This window comes from Pantherophis guttatus, chromosome 4 (assembly GCF_059756535.1).
Source record: "Pantherophis guttatus breed Tessera chromosome 4, ASM5975653v1, whole genome shotgun sequence".
Taxonomy (NCBI): domain Eukaryota; kingdom Metazoa; phylum Chordata; class Lepidosauria; order Squamata; family Colubridae; genus Pantherophis; species Pantherophis guttatus.
In genome coordinates, this window is record NC_142066.1 from 51033098 (window position 1) to 51060500 (window position 27403).

The window sequence follows — 27403 nt, forward strand, 5'->3', positions numbered from 1 at the left end:
AATCAAGGAATGGGACGCTGCTGCTTTAAAAAAATCTGAGTTTCCCCTTCTGCTCTCCCTCCTCTCTCTCTCTCCTTCTTATTCCAATTGCAGGCTGGGAATGTTCTGCAGCAGTCTTCTCACCCTATCAATAAGGTTCAGTTAGCCAAGGTGGAGGATGGGAGCAGCATGGAACTGTCCCAGCTCCTCAATGAGATCAGGGCAAACTATGAAACGCTCCTCAGCCGAAGTCAGATAGAGACCATCCTCTCGGCAGGGACCCAGGTAATGTCCATATACAGACAGGCACCTACTTGAATAAGGAGACAATCCAGTGTGCACTCAGTTCCTCTCTCAGCCTCTGTGAGGTACAGTATTTACATTTTCAATGCAGTGTTTTTTTGGGGGGGAAGCAACCATCTCTCTCTCCCTCTCCCTCTCCCGCTCCCTCTCTCTCTCTCTTCCACAGCACGTCTAGACTCTGAGACTAGGGGGAAATACGTTGAGGTTTTTAAAAAGAATGACAAAGTAAAGCTGGGTCACCTTGCATGGAGATATTTCTCAAAACAGAATAACAAACCTTGTGCAGCTCCTCTGCTCTGCTTATTTAGATATAATTTTCTCTAGGGAGAAAAGCATTTAATTTGGTAAAGAATGGATTTTAAAGATAGGTCAAAAGGGACCCTGTGTTTTATAGCATCTCTAAAAGAGAAAAGTCAAGATCACACTGTTCTGCAATGCTTTGCTTGTCTGGCTTAAGTCTCATGTTTGCTAAAGGTTATCCAATCACAAGGACAGCATTAAAAATTCACCCAGGAAAAAGAAATGCCTCTGAATCACAGTCATAACATGCACCAGACTGCTGATCTAACTGTCAGGAATAACATTAAACAGGATGCAGGCTGAGCATCCTATTGTGCTTTTGAGTTTGCCATTTCTGAATGAGTAATAGTTTTGTTTTTTTGTATCTTTTAACAGCTGGCTTGCTTTAGGTAATCCAGTCCCAAAACCTGCAGAAAAGATACAGCTCATCTTTATCTTATGCTCCAGATAACTTGGTCTAGAGTAATTTGCCGCTTAGTAAGATTCTCAGCAGATTAGTATCAGGATTAGTTTATTTGGATGGAACGTCTCCAGGGAATGGCAAACTCTTTGCAAACTATGGCAAGGAAATTCCATTATTTGTATCCATGTAGTTTCATTCTTTGCTTCAAGCCAGTATTTATAGGTAGTCCTTGATTTGCAACCATTTAGAGATCATTTTGAAGTTGTAATAGCACTAAAAAAAAGTGACTTTTGATTGATCCTTGCACTTATGACAATTGCAGCATCCTCGCAGTTACGTGACCAGAATTCAGGCACTAGAAAACCAACATTTATTTACCACAGTTGCAGCATCCCAAAATCATGTGATCACCATTTGGAACTTTCTCAGCCAGTTTATGACAAGCGAAGTCAATGGGGAAGCCAGATTCGCTTAACGACTGCATGATTCACTTAACAATCATGGCAAAAAAACAAAAGGTCATACAATTGGGCATGACTCCCTTAACCAAAGCCTTGCTTAGCAACAGAAATTTTGGTCCCAGTTGTTTGTTAAGTCAAGGACTACTTATATTAGGCTTGTAATAGGACTGTTCTTGAACTTTGGATTCAATTTTTAAAAAAATCTTTGAAGGACAAGGCAGCACAAAAATAATACGTGTCTGAAATATCTCAAGGCAATCGCATTCCTTGGAAATGTGACCTGGAATGTCTCCCCATCAAGGCAACTCCAGCAGTTTTAAAGTTCTATTATGTTTAGATTGCTCTAAACAGTTGAAAGCAGAGTTCCACGAGTCTCCCTCCTTTGTATTCATTAACATAGCCCCAATACTTGTATAGACTATATGGCTTTTGAAATGAAGGTGCTAACTAGAATTACATTTATGTCATCTTTGTATCCAGAAAACCTGCATCTCTGTGGCACAGCTGCCATGATATCCCAGGGTAATACAGTTGCTTTATGCTGATGCAGACAAGAGATATTTGCACAGTCCATATCAACTTTTAGAGATCAAACCCATAATGTCCACTGGTTTCTTCCGACAGCTTTATGCAATCACTAAAAATATAATTTAATGTTTTAAAATTGGTTTTACATACAGTATTCTTGTGAGCAAAGAAATACAAAGGCACAGAAGAGTCAGTGGCCTCTTGTTCAATAAAGATCCTGGGGATAGGAAAAATTCAAGTTACCTGTGTTGTTTGGTCAGGTTTTTCAACCAGTATTTTCAGACTTCCACCATTATTTGTCAAGAGATAAGCAATTATGATGCAATATAACTCAGCACAGGTTCATTTTCAAATTAAGATAGTAGGTTTAACCTCTAAAGTCTTTAGCAGCTTCCAACTAACATTCCTTAAAGAGAATTTTTCTCCATTAGGGCCATATTAAATGCTCACATACTATAATGTAGATGACAAAACTTATTCCTAAAGTCATGAAACTATCCTATAGACATTTCCCTGTATATATCTCTCAAAGTTTTTACAAACAGAAATGTCAAATTTTTATTTTACTTGCATTACAGTGATTAATAGATTGCTCTTGACATTTTGTTTTGTTTTGTTTTATAGAGATATTCAATTTAATGGTGCCTAACTTAAGTATGACTGTGTGGATGCTAATTTCATATGTATGCCATTAATGTTTTGAAATGTTATTGTTAGTGAAATATTTTCATTATGGTTAGTGAAATGGTCCTTAATTCAGAGAGCACATTTTTAGCAATAATTCACTCAGTAAAATATTTTTTCTTGAAAACTTTGTTTCAGAAGATCTGATAAATATCTGCAACTTCTGGAAATATATACATTTCAGCTTGTGTTAATTCAATACTTGAAATTCTCTCTCTCTCTCTCTCTCTCTCTCTCTCTCTCTCTCTCTCTCTCTCTCTCTCTCTCTCTCTAATCTATTTATGGTTTTGTGGATTTTCTTATTCACTGGATTCTCAGAATGTTGTATTTAGGTCTAGCTAGTGTTTTATTTAGGTCTAGCTCTATCAAGAGACAGAATTCCTTCCACACATATGGCAATCTGGAACTGGTAGCTATCTTGATTAGCAACTATTCAGAAGAGATAAGTAGACAAAACTGGCATACTTCCCAAGGTACCCTTCTACCCTCAGATGAACCATGGGGCATTGTTCTGTTACTAGTGCTTAAACTACAATTTAATAACCAATTTTGTTAGCTTCTATATAAACATATGGAGAAGCTCAATCTTAAATATAATGCTTTGAAATCTAGGAGTCTGATCTGCAGCTGTCAGTTACTCTGTCTGCTCCACCTTGAAGTAACATCTGGAGTCCAGCCTCCACTAACCAGGCATATTTCTAACTGAGCTCAGTTGCTGGTGATCTATGAACACATTCATGCAATTTTCTTGAGGATAGTCAAGAAATGAACTACTTTTTTCTTCTGGGATTTTTTTTACTAATCAATCTAGCCCAAAGTTCACTGAAAGTCCTCCCAAGCTGACCAATACACAGGTTTGATTCTGCTTGGCTTCCTGATCTGCAGTTTCTGCCATCTTCCAAATCATGCTGGGGTTATATTATGGCATTGTTATAATGTCTTTTTTTTTTGTCTTCATCCTACAGAAAGTTATCTAGTTTCTTCTATTTGCCACTTTTAGAAATAGAACAGCATCTTGCGGTGTGCCTGGGCCTCCTCCTTAACAACTGATTCACTTCTTTAAGAAAACAGAAAGATCGCCCATCCCCAGAAGGGAATCTGTCAATCACCATAACTCCTATAGCTTTTGTGGATTATTTGGTATGAGTTTCTTTCCAAAACCAATTATTTTATTTGTTGCATTTATAACTCACCTTTCCTATTACCACACCCTTTACAAATTTTCCTCATAATAATCCTATGCCATATATCAAGCTAGGATATTGTGACTGATCCAATCTACCCACTGAATTTCATGAATTTAATCTATTTATTATAGTCTCGGGAAAAATATGGCATTATTACAAAGACATATTATTAACTATTCCATTACTAGCATTTCTGCCAGGAGTCTCAAATCCACCTTAGTTTATTAGTTATTAAGGTTGGTTTAATGTGCACAGTGGAGTTTTAGAATCTAATACAGTAAATAAAAACTATTTTCCAAACATCAAAATATTCAAAATTCAGCTGCTAATAATTATGTGCTTTCCTGTCTTAGGCACAAAATCAGGTGGGTGACTTTGTACCAGTCCCTCTTTCTCAACCCTAGGAAGAAAATAGTAGCAAGCCACTTCCAAAAATGTTACCAAGAAAATAGAAGGACTTGTCCAGGCAGTCACCAGGAATCAAGACTGTCTGGAAGGCATGGGGGGGAAGTTCTTATTTTGATTGCAAGGGAGAGAGAAATTTGGTAAGGAAGGATGTCAGAAAAAAAATCTTTATAATGGGCGTTGGTCCTACCTGAGACGCCCGTTCTCTCCCGTAGGAGGGAACGGCAGGCAGCGCTGGGTAGACTCCGTCAGTTGACCAATCAGGACTGGGTCTGCAAGGAGTTTAAGCCCCGCCCTTCCTGTCGTTCCCCAGTTTATCGGCAAGGATTTCACTGCAGACTGGCGTGTCTCCTGCTGAGAGTAAAGAAAAGGTAAGTAGACCCCGTCCCACCCCGGCACCGGAGGCTCATCTCCAAGAGGGTGGGGGCTGCCTGCCGTTCCCTCCTACGGGAGAGAACGGGCATCTCAGGTAGGACCAACGCCCATTCTCCTCCCAGACAGGGAACGGCAGGCAGCGCTGGGACATACCAAAGCTTGATGTCCAAGGGCGGGCAGCAGGGGAGAGCCGAAGATCAGGACTCATGCACATGCTGTAGGACCCGTCTGCCGAATGCCGCATCCACTGACGCGTAGACATCCAGACGGTAGTGTCTAATGAACGGCGTCGGGGTGTACCAGGTCGCCGCCCTGCAGACCTCCTCCAGAGTAGCCTGGGTGGCCCAGGCCGCAGAGGTGGCGGCACTCCTGGTGGAGTGTGCAGTCACACGGTTGGGAACCGGCAGAGACTGGGACTCGTAAGCGAATGCAATCGTGGCCCGGATCCAACGACCCAGGGTTGGCGCCGAGACCTTGGATCCCATTGCGGTAGGTTGAAAAGAAACGAATAAGGCCTCGGTCTTGCGAAACGAAGCAGAACGGGAGATGTAGATTTTCAAGGCTCTGCGTACGTCGAGAGTGTGCCACGCCCTTTCTAAGTGGTGAGATGGATTGGGACAAAAGTTGGGCAAGGAAAGCTCTTGCGATCGATGGAACAATGAATTAACTTTGGGGAGAAAAGTAGGGTCCAAACGAAGGACAACTTTGTCGTGATGAAAAACACATAGGTCTTGGCGGACCGACAAGGCGGCCATTTCAGAAATGCGACGAGCAGAAGTCACTGCTACCAAAAGGGCCACCTTGAAGGAGAGAAATTTCAAAGATGCCGTCCGGAGAGGCTCGAAAGGCGGGCGAGTCAGCGAGGCCAAAACCTTCGAAAGGTCCCATGTAGGGAAACGGTGGATGACTGGGGGGCTCAGGTTGGAAGCCCCCCGGAGAAATTGCCGAATCAATGGATCCTTGGTAATAGCTGCCAATGATGCACAAGCTGAGACGGAGGCCAAGGCTGCAGTCTGGCGACGCAGTGTAGAAGGGGCCAGTCCGGATTCAAAGCCATCCTGGAGGAAACCGATGATGTGTGCTACCGAAGGAGAAGTGGGGTTAATCCCTCGAGCCGAGCACCAAGACGAGAAGGAGCGCCAGGTAGACTCGTAAATACAAGTAGTGGATGGTCGTCGGGCAGCTTGCATTGTAGTGATGGTGGCGGGAGGGATATTGACCCGAGTCAAGAACTCCCGCTCAGTCTCCAGGCGGTTAGTTGCAGCCATTGGGGCTCCGGGTGTAAGAGAGCTCCCTGGAGGAGGCAAATCCGATCGTCCGGGATCCGCCAGGGGCGGGCAGTGGACAGGGTGACTAGGTCCGAAAACCAGGGCCGACGGGGCCAGTGGGGAGCTACGAGAACCATTTCTGACCCCTCCGCCAGAAGTTTCCGGATGACCCTGGCGATGAGTGGAAGAGGGGGAAAAGCATAAAGAAGGACGCCCTGGGGCCAGGGGGATCGGAGGGCATCCACCGCCTCCGCGCCTGGGGACGGGAATCTGGAAAAGAAACGTGGAACCTGATGATTGATATTGGTAGCGAATAAATCGACTTCAGGGCAGCCAAATCGGTTGGAAAGGTCCTGGAAGAGGACAGGGTGGAGCTTCCATTCGGAGTGGTCCACCAGGTTACGGCTAAGGGAATCTGCCTGGATGTTAGCTTTACCAGAAATATGGGCAGCCCGTAAGGAAGCCAAATGAGATTCAGCCCAGAAGCCAAGTAGTAGAGATTCACGAAGAAGGGTCCGGGAATGAGTTCCACCCTGTTTGTTAATATGGGCCTTAGCAGAAACATTATCAGTTAGAACTAGCACATGTTGCCCTTGGAGCAGATGTTGGAAATGATGTAAGGCCAGAAAGATAGCCCGTAACTCGAGGAAGTTGATGGATGCACCTCGTTCCTCCTCAGCCCAGATGCCTTGAACCATATGGGCATCAAGGTGAGCCCCCCAGCCGGAGAGGCTCGCATCGGTGGTGAGCACCATCCTATGAGGGTCTCTAAACAGGGTACCCCGGGTAATGGCCTCTGACCCCCACCACCGTAAGGAATTCAGCACCTTAGGGGGAAGAGAAACCTTACGCAAGGAAGAAACTGAAAAGGATCGTTGAAAAGGGAGAAGGTACCACTGGAGATGTCTACTGTGTAAACGGGACCAGGGGACAATGTCGAAAGAAGACACCATTTTGCCCAGGAACCTGGAGAGGGAAAGAATAGAAATGGGCCGGCCTTCCAAGCACAGAGACGCCAGTTTAGAGAGGCTGGACTGGCGAGCCGGAGAAAGAAAAACAGTGGAAGAGTGAGTGTCAATGACTGCCCCCAAATGTTGAATGCGAGTCGAAGGAGACAGGGAACTCTTGGCCCAGTTAATCAGGAACCCATGGTTTTGGAGGAGGCGAAGCGTGGTAGAAACATCCCGCCGAGCCCCTTGAAGGGAAGAAGAAAGGATAAGAATATCATCCAAATAGAATAAAATACGAATAGGAAGGGATCGGATATGGGCCACAAGGGTGGCCATCAACTTGGTGAAGACCCTGGGTGCAGAAGAGAGACCGAAAGGGAGGGCCTTATATTGATAATGAGAGCCCCTGTAATAAAAACGAAGAAATTTACGGTGGGGCGGAAAAATGGGAACATGCAAATAGGCTTCGGTTAAATCAACTGAAGCAAGGAAATCCCCCTCCCGGATGCATTCTAAAATGGTAGAGAGGGAATGCATCTTGAACCGGCGGTATGTTATGTACCGGTTCAGTGCTTTCAGGTCTAAAATGGCGCGCCAGCCTCCCGAAGCTTTAGGGACAAGAAAGAGCCGGGAGTAAAAACCTGACCTGCGTTCAGTTGGAGGAACTACCTCTATGGCCTCAATGTGGAGAAGGTGGGCGACCGCCGAGGCCATACGTGCACTAGAAGCGGGGTCCTGTGAAAGAGGACAAGGAACAAAAACGCGAGGGGGAGAAGCCCTAAACTCTAAACGTAGGCCCTCTCGAACAGTAGAGTGAACCCAAAGGTCAGAAGTAGAAACAAACCAGGCATCAGAGAAGAAAGAAAGGCGGCCCCCAACCAGAGAATCGGGAGATAGGTTAACGGGTCTTGTGAAAGGGATGGCCCCTGCCACCCCGGAAGGACCTTCTGGGAGGGAATCTAGAAGAGGACCTGACCTGAAAGTTGTGGCCTTGCATTCCTCTGGAGGAATAGTTGCGAGAGGAGCAATTGAAGGAGGAGCCAGCGTCAGTCGGGCGAAAGGACTGGGATCGTTGGTAGGATTGCTGTCGAAAGTCCGACCGATGGGAGACCACGGGAAAGACCTTCTTGTGATCCCTAGTCTCGACTAAAATTGGATCAAGGGAAGAACCAAAAAGGTTAGCTCCTTCATAGGGAGAGGCAGCCAGGTGCCATTTGTTCCTGGCATCAGCTTGCCAGTGGCGAAGCCAGAGGAGCCTGCGGGAGGTAACTGAGGACCCGATGGCCTTAGCTGCAAAACGGGCCGTATTGAGGGTAGCATCGGCCGAAAATTCGACGGCTGCCAAAATTTTATTAATGTCCTGGTGGGAACGTGAGTCGGAGGCTGGAAGACGATCCTGGAGCTGTTTGAGCCACAAAATAGAAGCCCTGTTGAAAAAAGATGCCGCCGAGGCGGTTCTTACCGCCCATGCTGAGGCCTGGTGTCCTTTGACAAGGGTCCGCTCGGCTCGTTTGTCCTCAGGACGTAAAGACTCCTCAGGGGGACCAGCCAGGTGTGAGGTAGACGCCAAGGCAACAACTGGAGCATCCACATTCGGCACCTGCAACAAGTCAGAAAAGTCAGAAGCGATAGCATAGAGCTTTTTATCTTGGGAATTGGGCAGGGGCCCAGAACCTGGAGATGACCACTGTCTCTTCACCACATCTGAAAAGAGCTTTGGTGCAGGTAAGGTATCCACGCGAGCTGGTTGTTCTGCGAACAGAGAAGCAGAAGGATCCTCAGAAGATGAATTCCCTGTGGGAGCAGAAGGAGCTGGTAACATTTTGGTAACGGACAAAGCTTTAAACAGCAAGGAGCGAAAAAGATGAGGTTTGAAGAGGCCTATAAAGGCCGGCTGGTCAGGAGCTAGGCCCTCATCATCAGACCATTCTTGGTCAAGGGCGAGATCCTCAGCGGAGAGGGATATCTGGCTGGCAGAGGCAGGAGAAGATGGTCTCTCCAGATGGGACGTAGCCTCCACCCCCCGTGATAAATGACTGACTTGGCTGGAGCAGTCTAAAATATCTGATTCAGCACGCTGTTGAAGGCCTTCAGAGATGCCCTGACGAATCGCAGTTGCAATGAGAGAGGCCAGAGCAGGGGAAATAGTAGAAGGCAGGGGGTCACTGGTGGGAAGAGGAGGCGGGGGGTGGATGAGTGGAGGGAGGAGGAGATGGAATATCCTCCCTTTGGTCTGGGGGCGCAGAAGAAGGAGAATGACCCTCCTGAGGCAAGGTAGCAAACAAAATGGCCGCTTCATCAGTAGCAGGAGAAATCCCCGTGGCAAATCGATCTGGGGAGAGAGCAGATCTATGGCAACTCTGGGGTTGGGCCTGAGCACTAGAAACCCCAGCAGGAGCTTGTGGAGTGGTAGAGGAGGGGGAAGGCAAGCATTGTTTGGAGGCCTGAATCTGAGTCTTCTGGACCGCCCTTTCCAGGGCCCTATGGCAGCGCTGCTCATCCTTCCTGGTCAAAGCTGACTTCTCTGGAGGGGCAGATGGCAATTTGGACTTCTTATGGCCTCGATGCAGGCCAGAGGTCCCTTCTCCCGGATCGCTGTTATGGCGCTTCCTATTCTGATGAGCGCCCGCCCCACGGCCAGCTCTTGAGGAACGGGAGTCAGCCATCTTGAAATTACTCCCGTTGGCGCCAAAACCAGGTTTAAAATGGCCTCCCTTAGTACTCACTGCGCCCAAACGGTTTGAGAGGCAAGTGGTTCCAAGCAGCGCTGGACTTCGGCGCGATGGGGGGGAGCTGCGAAGCGAAGGCTTCAACGTGCAGCAGAAGCACCTGAATTGAGAAGGAAAGGCAACGTGGTGCAGGACAGGGCTACGGAGCGAACTCGTGGGCCCTGCCTGAGACTGCCAGCCAGCAGTAAGGAGCGGCGATCGATCGTCAGCGGGGCGAGAGCAAGCCCCCTTTCAAGCCGAAAAGGCTGGGATCGCAACAAGCTCCCTCAAAACGCTGATTCTGCCCTCCAATTTAGATTTTCCTAGAATTCGATCTCAGAAGAAGCAGGAGACACAAGTGTCCAAGTCGACCGAGTCGATAAACTGGGGAACGACAGGAAGGGCGGGGCTTAAACTCCTTGCAGACCCGGTCCTGATTGGTCAACTGACGGAGTCTACCCAGTGCTGCCTGCCGTTCCCTGTCTGGGAGGAGAATAAACACATTCAAACATTATGTGCTCCACTCAGTGGTGAAATCCAATTTTTTTTTACTACTGGTTCTGTGGACGTGGCTTGGTGGGTGTGGCAGGAGAAGGATACTGCAAAATCTCCATTTCCACCCTATTCCAGGGAAAGGATACTGCAAAATCCCCATTCCCTCCCTACTCCTGGAGGAAGGATATTGCAAAATCTCCATTCCCACACCACTCTGGGGCCAGCCAAATGTGGTATTTGCCAGTTCTCCAAACTGCTCAAAATTTCCGCTACCGGTTCTCCAGAACCTATCAGAACCTGCTGGATTTCACCCCTGGCTCCACTCTTCAAATCTATCCTATTTCACAAAGGTATATAGTAATCTCAACTCCAGTGGTGTTTTTTCTGTATCAGCTTTCAAAGATCATTGAAAGAATGCAGTTAAAGATATTCTTTATCTACCCCTTATGAGAAACTAAATATTGAATTGCTCTAAAATCATTTCTTAACTCTTTTCAACAGTAAATAAGTTGTATTTGCTTCAGATAATTCTTTCCATATGTTAATAACTTGCCATTTTTCCTCTATGTAAACATACCTCTTAAATTGTGTTAAAACAATCCTAATTTTATGATTTAACTTTTTAAACCAAGCTAAAGAAAACATCAAATAACTTACAGATAATGGGTGCAAATGTTAATACATAGGTCTATGATAAAGAAGCTATAGAGGGACTACCAATTTCCAATCTTATTTCAACATTCTTAACAATGCAAAGTAGCCTTAGTACATCCCTTAAAATGTATGTTTCTTTCCCATAAAATAAAATTGAATGCCATATAATAATCCTGTAATAGTTTGATTATAAACCATATCTAGAAAACCACATAACTTGACTAATTGTTATAAAAGGAATCAACTGATAGCAGAAGATATAAAATCCACATCTTGAATAACACAAGTTCAATCTAACAAAGAAATGTTTGGAAAATGAATACTGATGTAATTAAGTTTACTCATTTGCTAAATGAGGTATCCATCCATCAATCAACTTTATTTCCTATGTCCTTTAGAACATACAAGAACCTTTGTTTTATTACAATTTATCACTGCTGTAAAATCTCTTGAATATAATAGATGGAAGACTGCTACATCATTCTGGGCAAAACATCTTTAGTTTGTGAAAGCAGTATGGTATAATCGGTATATATAATATAGTAATTTCCTTCCCTATCAGTTTCAAAGGTGACGTTCCAGAGAGAATAAATTAGAGGTTATGTCATTTACATGTAGGTTGAGCTGGGTGCCAGCATGCTTCGATGACATACTGTTTACCTCTGATCACTGGGACTGATTTACATAAATCACCTATTGGGCTACTATGCACTTTGAAGAAACTATTTTTATAGAGGTGCTTTATCAAGAAAAGCAATCTTTTATTCATGACTGTTGTAATGTTTTCTCCAGAATAATAATTATTATTATTATTAATAATAATAATTATTATTATTATTATTATTATTATTATTATTATTATTATTATTATTATTTTATTTCTATACCGCCCTTCTCCCGAAGGACTCAGGGCGGTGTACAGCCAATTTAAAAACACAACAATAATTAAAAATTAAAATAATTAAATAGATTTGGCTGATTTAAAACTCCAAAAATTAAAATACCCCAATTTAAAATTATTATATTGACAGCCCTGCCTGGCGGAACAACAGGGTCTTCAGTGCGCAGCGGAACACCCGGAGGTCGGAGATCTTACGTATTTCCGGGGGCAGTTCATTCCACAGGGTTGGGGCTCCCACAGAGAAGGCCCTCCCTCTGGGTGTCGCCAGCCGACATAACTTGGCTGATGGCACCCTGAGGAGACCCTCTCTGTGGGAACGGACTGGTCGGTGGGAGGCTTGTTTTAGAATGGAACTGAAATCAGATTTAAGTCTACGAACACGACATATATCTTCCCTTTCAAATATCTAAAATATTTCTCTGTCCGTTTAAAGTTTAAACTTTTAAATACTTGAAAACTGAACCTGATAGCCTTTAAAGCTATCTTGCTCTGCTATTATAGTAGATTCACTTTCTCTATCCAAATTCCTCAGTTTACATTGATATGAATCTGGCTTGCTCAAATCTTAGTTTCATACTTTAGATCTAATTTGGTGTGTACTAGGAAAATTGTACTTACAGATAATTCCATCAACATCCATCAGAAGTTAGAAATTGGTTCCTAGGCTAATAGGATTAAAATTTCTCATTTTCCCATTTTAAGTTAAGAGACCCATCTGATAACCAGCTTACAGGAAATTTAGGAGAAACAGAATCCAACAGTTTTTATCATAATGCAAGAAAAGATACAGTACATTGGTTTTAAACTGAAAACAGTTCATTTGCTGTTTATACTTACAGCATTGCTCACTTCATCCTAATCAATTTTGCTAAAGAAAACTCTGTAAACATTGTGCTTGGGAAAGAATCACTTTCCAGTCAGAGAACTACCAAAAAGGCTGAAACTAGACCATATTACTTATTTTTCAGGCTGTATTATCCACATTATTTTTAAACACTTTTTAAATTTTATTTAAAAAGAGAAAGAACATAGTAGCATTATGAGATTTTTTTAAAAAAACCATCAGCCTCAAGAATAATCTTGTCAAAAAATACTTCTGGGCCCTACATATAATTCCAGGGTGTCTTTTAAGATAAAAATGATAAGAAGCTGTAGCCCAGCATTCTATGAAAACTCATATACATCTGCCCAGAAGAAAAGACAAAGATGGTTTGGCATGATAGAGAGCATCCAAAAGATTAGACGAGATTATGGGGAGCTATCTTAACCATTTACTTTCTAGTAAATAGATGTTTTATACCTGGCCATGCCCACCATGGCAACCATTTTGAGAATATCCATAATGTTTTTGAAATTCCAAATGTATCCAAATGCCCCTAAATATTTGGAGATCCCTGCCATACCACAGCACCACGCTGGTTCTGAAAAGTATTTTTATATATCATAACATGCTCTGCAGTAATGTTCTCCAATGTGGTACCCTCCGGATGTTTTGGTGTAAAAGTTCTTGTATATGATGGGAGCTTTAGACTGAAATGCTGCATATGCTAGGTTCTTCCTAGCCAATACATTAACTTTTTGGCATCCACTAGTATTTTCTAAATGCCATAGAGAAACTCTTCCAAACAGCTAAGCATTTAATTTTCTGCTTTGTTTCATTTTCAAGTCATCAATAATCTACTCTTTGACAAGAGTACTGTTTCATCACCCAATCTGGTTGAATCTTGGAATTAAATTACTTTGATCAGCCATCCTGCTTTGCTCCCCAAGCTTAATTCAGAATCTTGAATTTCAAAAACTATATGCCTTCATTCAACATTTTAAAAACCCTCATAATCAGTCTCCCCATCCTCATTCTCTAACATGAAAATAGTGAGAAAAGGGCATTGGCATAGATCAAGGTCCTACACACTTCCATATGCTAGAAGCTTACTTGACTTTATATAAGTCAAGTAGGCTTCTAGCATATGGATATAGATACAGACTTACTTACTCAAACGTAAGAATCTTTCAAAATTTTAAATCATACTGCCCAAGGCTAGCACAGCCTTGTCCATGTTGAACACAAAAGATTCCTCTCTATTCTAATCCTTGGGACAAGAATTGTTTTTTTTAAAAAAAATTGATTTATATGCCGCCCTTCTCCGGAGACTCAGGGCGGCTTACAATGTGTTAAGCAATATGATTCAAAAAAGTTCATGTTTCATATGGATTCAAATTTCATATGGATTTTTATCTCTCCCACAACTTAATTTCCAGAAATCTCCAGATCTGTCCCTGAACTTGGGCTTTCACAATCTCATGGATGCAGTCAATCTACCACAACACTTTTAAAAATCACATTAAAACAAATCTCTCAAGATTCCAATGATCTCCACTGTGGTTTTATAATATCCCTGAAAAAGGGCTTCCAAGCTTCTTAGGCTATTATAAATTAATAGTCCACACATCCTGTCCAAATTAGGGGAGGCACTGTGTGAGATTACTGAAATTTCACTCTTAGCAAGCTGGCAATACTTCTGCCATTTTGTATTTTTTGAAAAATGCTTGTAACATTTGAGGATTTGTGAGTGTCATTTGGAAAGAGAATAATATTTTAGTATCTGTGACACTAGATTTTACCACTCCAGTTAGCAGTCAGGCTGCTAGTATCAGAATGAACTAAAGTTTTATGATAAATTTTAAGGCAAGCACAATGGAATCACAAATAAACCAACTAGTCCTCAATTTATGACTGATGGTTAGCAACCATTCAAAGTTATTCACAGATTTCCCTGAGTGGTCAGGTGACTGTATTTGGCAACTCTTTGCAGCATCTCATGGTCACATGACCTTATTTTATGACAGCTTTGACAAAAATTGGAATTTACTTCTGGCTTTTGGCAAGACTGGCCCATAGCAAACCATTTATTTGCTAAACAGGATTTATTTAGTGACCACTGCCAAAAAGATCATAAAATTGGGTTGGTCACATGAGTGATTTGATTTACAACTGTCACGACTTATGATCATGATGGGCAGGCTCCATTGCAGTTATAACTTAAGGACTATCTATATGTCACTAGACACCATGCACAGTACTATACCATATCCTGCAGAAATCTTCCCCAACCTGATGGCAAATTTTACAATATTTAACCATTTTTTAGAAGTTATTATACTAAAATCATTTTTAGCATTCAAAAATATGTTTACATTACTGTTTTGACAATCACAATATTTTGATTGAAATTGAAGATTTGCTTTTCTTCAGTTGCAAAGCCAAGCAACATTACAAATGAAACAAATGAATGATGATTTGTTTCAGAAAGTTGGGGCTTCACTCACACAAGTTTAAATTTTCATTGTTCCTGATAATGTTGACCTGGCATTGTAAATATTCCCTGCAGCTGGAAAAAGTCACAACTGCAAGAATGAACAAAGATGAAGAAATCTTAAAGGCAGCCAGGGCAGAACTAAACGAAGCTAGACGCCAGTGGCATCATATGCAGACCGAAATAGACTCTCTTCATGCCATGGTAAGTGTGAGCAAACAACTATTCTAAAACTGTTTTCAGAAAGAAAACATTTCTTCTTCTGTTAACTTACAAGTTTAAACATCTTTATTATCCCTTCTAATAAGAAGAACAATGAACTGTTCTTTGGGGTTTTAAAATAGGGAGACAAAAATGCCCTTCCATATTAAAGTTTTCTGGGGGAATTTAAATTAATTCATGAATAGGCCTCATGGGGGAAGGAATTATTAGAAATGTAGACATTTTAGTTTAAGAGTTCCTAGGTACTTTCTTCTTGAGAAAACATGGTAGTCTAACTGATTGAGAAGTAAATCTACGCTTCGACTGTTACTTTATATTGCAGATGAGAGCAAAGTATATTTCTTCATAAAATATTCATAAAATACTTTCTTCATTCAAGAAAAACCTTACGAGTAAAAAAATAATATGACAAAAAAGAATAATAAAGTGTCCTTTTATGATGTTTTATAATGTAGAAAATTTATCTGAAAAGTTGATTATGTTTTGTTCTAATACTTATAACAGGAGTAATCCATTGAGGGAACTAGGCTATTTTTTAAAAAATGAAGTTAAGGAATTAATTAATGGTATATCTGAAAAACTCTTTTTTTACCATGAACGTATGCTTTCAATTCCCACACCTTCTACTAACATTAAAACTAAAGCCAAAGATTCTTCAGACCAGCACACCAATATGGCCTAACACCAAATAAAACAAATTTCTATTGGGAGTCTTCTACTGCACCCTAAGCCTGAGACAACTGAATCCTTTATTGACCCTTTCCGAATTGTCCCGAAGATTTCACTCTCTAAAGATAGAGAAAAGGGATCCATCTAGCCCATATTTTCCAACCAGGTCATCTTTCATAAGCTTATTATTTGCTACCCATAATTATATATTTCTATATGGTTCTCTCTCATTTTATATAATGCACAACTATATTAAACTCCAAAAATTGTTAATAGGGATACTATTGTTTTGTTGTTTCCTGTCTTGAAAGATGGAAAAAGCTCAAATTGTCTTTGATTGGTAAAATTGCAGCGGTTAAAATGAATTATTTATTTATTTATTTATTTATTGAATTTCTATACCGCCCTACTCCCGAAGGACTCAGGGCGGTGCACAGCCATGAAATAAAACACATAAATATACAAAATTTAAAATCGAATAAAATGAATTAAATAAATTTGGCTGAATTAATACCCAATTTAAAATACCCATATTTTAAAATCCATTAAAAATTTAGAATTTACACTTAAAAGGGAGAAGATTTAGGCGAGGCCAGCTTGATGAAACAAAAGCGTCTTCAACTTGCGGCGGAAGGTGCGCAGATCCGGAATCCTCCGTATCTCTGGGGGGAGCTCATTCCAGATCGTCGGTGCCCCCACAGAGAAGGCTCTCCCCCTAGGGGCCGACAGCTGACATTGTTTGGCCGACGGCACCTGGAGAAGCCCCTCTCTGTGGGAGCGTACTGGTCGGTGGGAGGCTGTTGATGGTAGTAGGCGGTCCCGTAAGTAACCAGGTCCCAAGCCATGGAGCGCTTTAAAGGTGGTAACCAGAACCTTGAAGCGCACCCGGAAGACCACCGGGAGCCAGTGCAGCTCGCGCAGGAGAGGTGTTACATGGGAGCTCCATGTTGCTCCCATAACCACCCGCGCGGCCACACTCTGCGCCAGTTGGAGCCTCCGGGTGCACCTCAAGGGGAGCCCCATGTAGAGAGCATTACAATAGTCCAGACGAGAGGTGACGAGGGCATGAGTGACTGTGCGTAACGAGTCCCGATCTAGAAAGGGACGCAACTGGCGAATCAGGCGAACCTGATGAAAAATCCTCCCGGTCACAGCCGTCAAGTGCTCTTCTAAAGACAGCCGTGAGTCCAGGAGGACGCCCAAGTTACGAGCCCTTTCCGTGGGGGCCAATGATTCGCCCCCAATAGCCAGCGATGGCGCCAGCTGACTATATCGGGACGTCGGAAAGCACAGCCACTCGGTCTTGGATGGGTTGAGCCTGAGCCCATTTCCCCCCATCCAGATCCGCACGGCCTCCAGGCACTGGGACATCACTTCAAGGGCATCGTTGGGGTGGTCCGGGGTGCAGATGTACAGCTGGGTGTCATCAGCGTACAGATGGTACTTCACCCCGAAACCACGGATGATCTCGCCCAGCGGCTTTACATAAATGTTGAACAGAAGGGGCGAGAGAACCGATCCCTGCGGCACCCCACATATAAGGGGCCTCGGGGTCGATCTCTGCCCCCCTGTCAACACAGACTGCGACCGGTCGGAGAGAAAGGAGGAGAACCACCGTAAAACGGTGCCTCCCACCCCCAACCCTTCCAGCCGGTGCAGCATGATACCATGGTCGATGGTATCAAAAGCCGCTGAGAGGTCTAACAGGACCAGGACAGAGGAACAACCCCTGTCCCGAGCCCTCCAGAGATCATCAACCAACGCGACCAATGCCGTTTCCGTGCTGTACCCAGGCCTGAAGCCCGACTGGAACGGATCTAGATACGACGCTTCATCCAGGTACTGGGGTAGCTGTCGCGCAACCACACTCTCAACAACCTTCGCAACGAAGCAAAGGTTGGAGACTGGACGATAATTAGCCAATACTGCCGGGTCCAGGGAAGGCTTCTTGAGGAGAGGCCTCACCACCGCCTCTTTCAAGGCGGCGGGAAAGACACCCTCACCCAACGAAGCATTTATAATCCCCTGGAGCCAGCCTCGCGTCACCTCCTGGGAAGCCAGCACTAACCAGGAGGGACACGGGTCCAACAAACATGTGGTCGCGTTCAATCTACCCAGAATCCTGTCCACGTCATCTGGGGTCACAGGATCAAACTCATCCCAGATAACAGTCTCAAGACCTGTCTCTGTCACCCTCGCTGGATCTATCCCGTCAGAGTCCAGACCTGCCCGAATCTGAGTGATTTTGTCATACAGATATTGAACAAAATCCTCGGCTCTCCCCTCCAAGGGGTCCTCCCGCGCTTCCTGGTGGAGCAGGGAGCGGGTCACCCTAAACAGGGTGGCCGGGCGATTATCTGATGATGCAATAAGAGCAGTAAAATGAGTACATTTTGCTGCTTTTATCGCCACTAGGTAACTCCTAATATAAGATCTTACCAGTGTTCGGTCAGATTCAGAAAGACTAGCCCTCCAACAGCTCTCTAGGCGTCTTTTCCGGCGCTTCATCTCCCTCAGCTCCTCGGTGAACCAAGGAGCCAGGCGAGATCGGCGCCGGGTCAGAGGCCTCAAAGGCACGACTCGATCCAGGGCTCCAGCAGCCGCCCTATCCCAGGCGGCCACTAGGTCCCCAGATGAGGCGTGAGCCAGAACCTCCGGGATTGGCCCAAGCTCCATCTGGAACCTATCAGGTTCCATCAGGCGCCTGGGGCGGTACCATCTTACCGGTTCCGCCTCCCTGCGGTGGGGTGCTGCGGTTCGAAGGTCAAGGCGAAGGAGCGAGTGATCTGACCATGACAAGGGCTCGATGACTATATCCCCTATCTCGAGATCACTCAACCACTGTCCAGAGACAAAAACCAAGTCCAGTGTGTTTCCCCCAGTGTGCGTAGGGCCATGAATTAGTTGGGTCAGGTCCATGGCCGTCATGGAAGCCATGAACTCCCGAGCCACCTCAGACGCCTCACCCACGGATGGCAGGTTGAAATCCCCCATGACCATAAGTCTGGGGGTATCAACCGCCACCGCGGCAATAAAATTTACCCAAAATTTTGTTTTTATTCCAAAATATTCCGCTTTCATTAGATAAAAAATTTTTTTTCGATTTGAACAAATACATCAGAAATTTTCTGTGGGAGGGCAAGAAATCAAGGATATCTTTTAAGATACTCCAAGGGAAAAGGAATTTGGGAGGTTTTGGGCTCCCTGACTGGGAATTATATCAAAAGGCGGCAAAATTGATCTGGATCAAGGAGTGGATCAAACTACAAGATAGGAGAACCCTGATCTTGGAAGGACATGACCTTCTAGAAGGATGGCACTCCTACCTTTGGGATATAAAAAACAAGAAAAAATCCTATTTCCACAAACACAAAATTAGGGAGACCCTTATTCGCACGTGGGCCGAAATTAGGCAGAGGATCTATACCAAGGTACCCAACTGGCTTTCCATTATGGAAGCGTTGATGGCACCAAACAGGAGAGATGAGTATAAATGGAGCACATACAAGGACATCCTCGATGAAGAAGGAAAACTTAAATCGCTGGACCTATTGAGGGACCAGGGCCTAAACTTGGATTGGTGGAACTATTTTCAGATTAATTCAAGATTCCAAAAAGATAGAGATAAATTTGGTATAGCAGCAAAATTCGGATACTTTGACAAAATTATTTGGGGAACAGATAAGAAAATGTTATCAAAAATCTACAACTTTTTATTAGATGAAGATAAGGCAGAGTCCATAGCAAAAAACCAACTGAACATCTGGGAAAAAAATCTAGGACATAGACTAAATTTTAAGGATTGGGAGATAGCTTGGAACAGAAATTACAAAATAACCAAATCGACAACGTTTAGGGAAAACCATTACAAATTGTTACACAGGTGGCATCTAGCCCCTGCGAGGCTAGCCAAGATGTTTCCAAATTTCTCTCCCACATGTTGGAAATGTGGAAAAATAGTCGGCACCTTTTATCATCTATGGTGGACTTGCCCTGAGACTAAAAAGTACTGGTCCAAAATCAGACATTGGCTCTGTGAAATAACGGGGCAAGAGGTAGTCCTAGCCCCAGAGCTTTTTCTCCTAGGCATAACTGAAGAAGGCTTTAATAACAACAAAACCCAACTGATAATCCTGATTATAACTGCGGCTAGATTAGCCTTCGCAAAATGCTGGAAAAACAAACTTATCCCCTCAGAAGAAACTCTAATAAATAAGATCCTAGAGTGGCGAAACTGACAAGTGAGTTAAAAAATGAGGACGATTCAAAATATTATGATGTATGGGGTATTTGGTACCACTGGCTGAACAATAAGATGAAAACATGATCCTAGAATCTTGACCTGGCACATGAATCTTAGGTATATTGTATAAAATAATGTATTGTTAAGGATGAAGTTTTTTTAAAATTTTTGTTTCAATATATTGTATAAACACTGCACCTCCGAAAGGAGAGATAGATTATATATTTTCTTTTTTGTTTTGGAAAACTCAATAAAGTATTTATTAAAAAAAAAAAATAAACTCCAAAAATTGTTAATAGGGATACTATTGTTTTGTTGTTTCCTGTCTCTCATGTTTGTTTATGAACTTTCATAGTTGTGGGATACTGTACTCTCTCTTCACTGCACAAGTTGATTTGTAGGGTTAGTAGGGTTTTTTTTTCTAAAGGCATTTTTACTAAATTTGCTCCTGTTTTTAATCTTTTTTAGGCATTTTATACAAATGAAAACCACTCTGGGAACACTTAAGATCAAATATGTATGATAAAAATAATTCCAATAAGTATAATACATGTATTTATATCCTTTGTTAACCAGCATTTTTAACCAGGACTATCACAATTTAAAAAACCCAACAATAACCAATGTCATTTGGAGAAATTTTACTAGAAGTACATTGGTTCAAAAATGTAGTCAGGAAGTTAGAGAAAAGAAATTTCAAGAAACTCCCCTCAGGTCACTTGTATAAGTCTCCTGGCTTCTTCTTCCCTATCTGATTTCATGGGGATCACATCCAGGAAATAAAATACTAAATATATATATATATTAAGCATATATGATATAAGCATATTCATCTAGTCAATTGTACAAGTCAATTGTTTTTTTATGGTTTATAAGGTAAGGCACTGTTTAAATACAGATTTCATTATGTTTAATAGAAATGTTAGATTTGGATTTTTCTGAAAGGAAGGTGTTGTTAATTGTTTTTAAATGGTTTTGTTTTATTTGGAAGTACACCTTGGCATTTTAATCAGAAACTTCATATAATAGGAAAGGGGGTTGGAGAATTCGCTACAGGCCACAGAACTACGATACCAAACACAGCTCAAGCACTTGGAAACAGAGATTGAAGGTCTGGAAAAGGAGCTCCAAGAAGTGCGGCAGGACATCGAAAAACAACTCCAGCAACATGAAATATTATTAAATTCCAAGATGAGACTTGAGCAGGAAATAGCTACCTATCGTAGTTTGCTGGAGAAGGAAGAGAAAAGGTACCTTTGCAAAATCAAAGTGACAAGAGATTGTTAAGTACATTCCATTAGTTGCAATATGACTCAGGGATGTGTACAACACCAGGATTCTTTTGATTGGTGCTTTGTAGAACAAACTGCAGTGGCTTGAATTCATACACAAAACTAAGTCAGAATGAGGAAGTTCAGGTCTACCAAGCCAACCCCATTATGCCTTTCTGTTGCATAGGAATCAGATCAGTGAAACGAACAAAAATGTCTCATTGTCTAATAATAAATTGAGGAAATTCTTGATTGGAATAGAATTTCTGGGAGAACTAAACACTGAGATGGAAGAGATTATTTGAAATATTTATTTATTAATCAAATTTATATAGCCACCTAGAGTCAGGTATTGATATGGGCAGCTACAGGTAGTCCTTGCCTTAAAACCACAATTTCCATTGCTAATCAAGACAGTTGTTGAGTTTTGCCCCATTTTTCAACCTTGGGACACCTCATAAATATGAGTCAGTTGCCAATGAATTTGAATTTGAATTTTGATCACATGACTATGGAGATGCTACAACTGTTATAAGTGTGAAAACCGGCCATAAGTCATTTTTCAGTGCTGTTGTAACTTCGAATGGTCACTAAACAAATTGTTGAAAGTTGAGGGTTACCTGTATATATATTTGATTATTAAATAAATAAATAATTAAACGTTGGAGATCAGCATCAACATGTAATGATGTCACATGTGTCACAGCATCATGCATACTATATAAATTATTAATGTACTTAATTTTCATTATACTATCATGACATGCTATCAGTTGCCCCCAAACAATACCCATGTTGGGGAGAAAGAGAACAGATAATTAGACAATTAGAAAACAGTTGATTTCTAGAGAGGCTTGCATTTAGATTTATATTATTTGCTATAATCAGTACACAAACATGTTTTTGAGGTTAAGAATAAACCCAAATGGTTGTTTTTCCTCTTATTTTTGTATTCTGTTACTTTATGAGGTAATAAAGTAGAACCACACTAAAGACTGAAACAACATACCATAAAACACAATTAATTAAAAGAAATCATCTGCAAGAACAAGCTCATTTATTTTTATTTATTTGATTTGATTTCTGGGTTGCCTTTCTTGTCTAGAGGAGACCTTGGGCAATTTACAAACATTAAAAACTGGTAAACATTAAAACAAACAATAAGTAACATAATGATAATTTACAATTGAAAGATGGGGGAGAAGGAACACAAAATATAGAGGTGGGGGTCTTCTCTTAATCTGATAGCCACCTCCAAAGTGGTGCATTCCTCTGGGAGCCCATGCTAACTGGCAGGTCTTAAGACCCTAATAGAAGGTTAGGAGGGGGGAGGGTGTTCAATGTTCCAAGCTCATGCATTTCCTCCTTTTTTCACTGAATGCAAAAGGAAGAGTTTAAAAAGTCATCACTTTCATCTTTGTACTAATCATAATGATTGCTCTTTGCTTTGGAACTTAAAAAATTGTTCATAAAACAAAAGCCAAGAACATCTCTTTTAAAATCTATAATACAATTCAATCAAAATGGAAATTTAGGATCATCTCTTATTCATGGACAAAAGTAGATGCAGGAAATAAATACATGGAAGTACATTGTCATAACAAACATAGTTTACTGAAACTATGAAACCATCAATTGAGCAAGTTCAGATGTAACTTATTATAGCATATTATACAATTTTGCTGAGTTTTGTGTCTACAGAATTAGTTTTTTCCTTGGCATATTGTAACAGAAGAATCGGAAAGCTGTTATCAGGTGCTGATACTAGAGTCTCAATTCAAAGATCAGGAAACTATGGCTAATTAAACTAGCTATAAACTTCAACATAATAGTTCAATAAGAAAGATTATGTCTGAACTAGGCCTTTACAGGGATGAGGAACTGATTTTCTATATAGCCCAATAGCCCCAAAGGAAGTCAACTGGAGAATATGTTCAATGATGGACAGATCTGAAATCAGAGATATATATCATCCTTTTCCTTCTCTACCTTTCTGCCACTCTCTTTCTCTGCCCAATTTCTTTCCCTCTGATATCTATGCTCAGTGTAATACATGTGTATAATCCTAACCCTAACAACCTGTAGACTGTTGAGAGTATCTCAGCAGCATCCCAAAACCTACAGCATACCTAGAAAAGAAACTAAAAAAAAACAGGGCATTGATAATGCCTGAATAAAGGGCAAATTATATTGTGCAGAGAACATGTTCAATAAAAACAGAGCATTAATAGGCACTCTAGCACAACCTACAGAATTCATCAAGATTTTACTCAGAAGATATAACGCTCCTATTTTACCCTGTATCTTTTTTCTTTCTCTCCAGGTTTCATTATTTAAAACACGAAGAAACAAAAGATATCAGAAAACCTACCACCAGCCGAATAGCATTTATTTTACCTTCATGTGAGTTTACTTAACACTAGAAAATTAAATCATCCACTAATTTTAAACAAACTTGACTTAAAATGGGGCTCTATTAATTTAAATGCAATTGGAAATATTATTTCCAATAGGATTTCTACATACAAAAGATATTCTGTAATGTCAGAGTGGGCTGAGTCACTTCAAGATGTAAGAGATTTTGATTTTTTAATGTTAGGAAAAAAATCTTCTTAACAGTAGAGAAATGAAACTAAAAAAAGAGCTATAATAGATCCCTCTTCAATGTTAAATTTCTTCAAGCAGGCAATAATTACTTTTTAGTGAAGAAAAAATGAAAAACCTTTTGTGTTTTATAAATATGTATGTATACTGCCATAAATGAGATTATCATATTGGAGAAAAAGAATGTACCACTAGAAATAGTGGTGGGAAGAGAAAGAGTGAAGTAGAGGATAACCCAACATTAACAATGCTTATAAAACAGTAGGAAAAGCTAAAGGCTTCCTTATCCAGTCATGGACATGCTCATCAACATTTCTTGGCTGAGGAACCAGTGTTGTCTGAAGACCTTTTCCGTGGTCATATGGCCAGCATGGCTATATGCCAAAGGTGCTCAAAACCCTTGTACCTTCCCACCAAAGTGGTACCTATTTATCTACTTGCAAATTTGCACGCTTTCAAACTTCCAGGTGGGCAGGAGTTGGGGCAGCAATGGGAGCTCACCCAGTTGTATGACGTTCAGGTCTTGAACCCGGGTTTTCCATCTGACAAGCTCAGCATCTTTAACCTCTGAGCCATCACGACCTCTTATAAAACACTACAATTGCACAATTGCAGTCAGATCAGGCCTGTCATATTAACATATTGATTTAGTAACTAAATTGCATACACAGAGCTTGTGGGACATACACAGTTTTATGTTCAAAAGTGAGGTTTCCTGGTATAAATGATTTAAAAGGCACTGAAAATAAACCTGGTACACATTCTGAAATACAGAATATTTCTTCTGCATCTCCTAAAATTGTTTATTCTAATATATTTTGATTTTCTTTTTTATCTATATAGCAAGCAAGCTAAAAAAACATGAAATTGAAAAAGTTGAAATATTGACAAAGCAAGCAGTCTTAAATGGAGGTGTTGCAAAGGATAGCACAGAGACTCATAATACAATACAGTAAGTTAAATATGTGTGTGTATGTATGTATGTATGTATGTATGTATGTATGTATGTATGTATTTATTTATTTATTTATTTATTTATTTATTTATTTATTTATTTATTTATTATTTAAATTTTTATACTGCCCTTCTCCCGAAGGACTCAGGGCGGTGCACAGCCAACACTAAAACACACATATACAAAAAATTTAAAAGCAATTTAAAAATATATTAAATAATTTGGCCCCGGTATTATTAAAAAACTAAAACCACCATTAAAATTCATGTTTAGGCCAGCCCAACTTGTTGGAACAATAACGTCTTGAGGGCACAGCGAAAGGCGCATAGGTCAGGGATCATCCGTATCTCCGGGGGCAATTCATTCCAGAGAGCTGGTGCCCCCACAGTGAAGGCTCTCCCCCTGGGGGTCGCCAGTCGACATTGTTTGACCGACGGCACCCTGAGGAGTCCCCCTCTGTGGGAGCGAATTGGGCAGTGGGAGGCTATTGGTAGCAGAAGGTGATCTTGTAAGCATGGTCCTAAGCCATGGAGCGCTTTAAAGATGGTAACCAACACTTTGAATCGCACCCGGAAGACCACTGGGAGCCAGTGCAGCTCGCGCAGGAGAGGTGTTACATGGGTGCGCCGTGTCGCTCCCATAATCACCCGCGTGGCCGCATTCTGGACCAGTTGGAACCTCCGAGTGCTCTTCAAGGGGAGCCCCATGTAGAGAGCATTACAGTAGTCCAGACGGGAAGTGACGAGGGCATGAGTGACCATGCGCAAGGAGTCCCGGTCCAGAAAGGGACGCAACTGGTGGATCAGGCGAACCTGATAAAAAGCCCCCCTGGCCACAGCCGTCACATGATCTTCTAGAGACAGCCACACATCTAGGAGGACACCTAAGTTGCGAGCCCTCTCTGAGGGGGCCAAAATCTCACTCCCAATAGTCAGCAATGGAACCAGCTGGCTATACCGGGACGTCGGAAACCACAGCCACTCGGTCTTGGAGGGGTTGAATCTGAGCTTGTTTCTCCCCATCCAGATCCGCACAGCCTCCAGGCACCGGGACATCACATCAAGGGCATCATTGGGGTGGTCCGGGGTGGAGATGTACAGCTGAGTATCATCAGCGACTATGTATGTATATGTATGTGTATGTATGTGTGGTTACAATACCTAATTCATAAAAATATATACTAGGTGTAGCCTGGAATACATGGACTCCTCAATTAAAGATCACAATTTCCATTGCTAAACTGGGGGTCATTAAGTGAACTGCACCCATTTTATGACCTTTTTGCCATGCAAATCTAGCTTCCCCCATTGCTTGTCAGAAGCTAGCTGGTTGTAAATGTGATCACATGACACACACACACCCCAATCCTGCAGCCATTATAAATATATGCCCATTGCCAAATGCTCATATTTGGATCAGATAATCATGGGGATGTTGCAATCATTGTAGTGTGAAGACAGGTCACAAATCACTTTTTTCAGTGTTGTTGTAATTTATAATGGCACTAAATGAATGCTGTAAATTAAGAACTACCTTTCCACATTATATATCTTACTAAGAAAAACAATAGAAAAATTATGTGTTGCAACCCTATTGCCTGGTAATACATGTCTTTCTATAGAAAAAAAGCAGAAGTCTATTCATTAGAAATACAGGTAAATATATTAGATAGATAAATACAGAACAGATGTTCATACACCCTCTTTGTTTCACCAAAATAAACATATATCTGAGTATAAACATGTCTTGAAATCCTAGCCTGAGGACATGTTTTGGATGAATACCTATACATAATAATCTATTTATTGTTTCAGGACAGAAAAAGTAGATGAAGTGATTAAAGAATGGGAAGGCTCTTTCTTCAAGGATAACCCTCACTTAAGAAAAAAGTCTGTTTCTTTGCGCTTTGATCTTCACCTGGCAGCTACAGATGAAGATTGTTTACATATGAAACAGAAAAGTCTGCCTGATATTGAAGTGAGGTTGGTTATGAGACGGTCTTGCAGCATCCCATCAATCAAAACTTAAATCAACATCAATTTATTCAGATTATTCATGGAATGGATTTAAAAAATAAATATTGATATGAATCTAGAAGAAACATATGATCACTTCTTAGCTAGAAGAACTTTGTTTCAAATAATAGAGCTTTCCCTAACTGATATTCTTTACAGGTGTTGAACAACTTTCATGAATCAAAGATGATTAGGGGATGATGTGAATTATGATACTATCTTCTAAAGATAGAAAAGATTAAAGGTCTTGCATTACAAACTCATATTAGGTCAGTGATATATATTTGAAGAAGTGCTTTGTGTTTTTGTTTTCCTCCATATACTATTTCTTTGAATTTAGAATTTTAACAAGTATTTAAATAATGCTTTCAAATATTTGCTTTTGTAGGACTAAGAACCAACACATGTAAGATCTACATTTGAAAGGGATTATCATATGAAGGGTTAAGATTAAGGTTTTATTCCATTTGGCATTGTTATAGTTATGATTAAATTATCAAATAGCTGTA

The 27403-nt window shown here is 41.5% G+C and overlaps 1 protein-coding gene and 1 long non-coding RNA gene across 4 annotated transcripts in view; one reads left to right on the forward strand and one right to left on the reverse strand.

Moving 5' to 3' along the window:
- The window catches only part of LOC148114094 (uncharacterized), an 83282-nt gene that overhangs the window by 54098 nt on the left and 1781 nt on the right, over positions 1-27403 (reverse strand). The gene's annotated exons all lie outside the window — the stretch shown is intronic.
- On the forward strand, positions 101-27403 carry KRT222 (keratin 222). 3 transcript variants are annotated; one of them, XM_034415749.2, is made up of 6 exons: positions 101-264; positions 14991-15119; positions 21079-21299; positions 23644-23723; positions 24768-24876; positions 26694-27403. In XM_034415749.2, exons 1-6 carry the CDS (start codon positions 169-171, stop codon positions 26905-26907), a joined length of 849 nt encoding a protein of 282 aa, XP_034271640.1. In that variant the 5' UTR covers positions 101-168; the 3' UTR covers positions 26908-27403. The 3 variants fall into 3 exon arrangements, with proteins under 3 accessions (XP_034271640.1, XP_034271644.1, XP_087748288.1); XM_034415753.2 differs by having other exon boundaries at positions 215-347; XM_087892162.1 differs by lacking the exon at positions 101-264 and adding an exon at positions 3663-3798.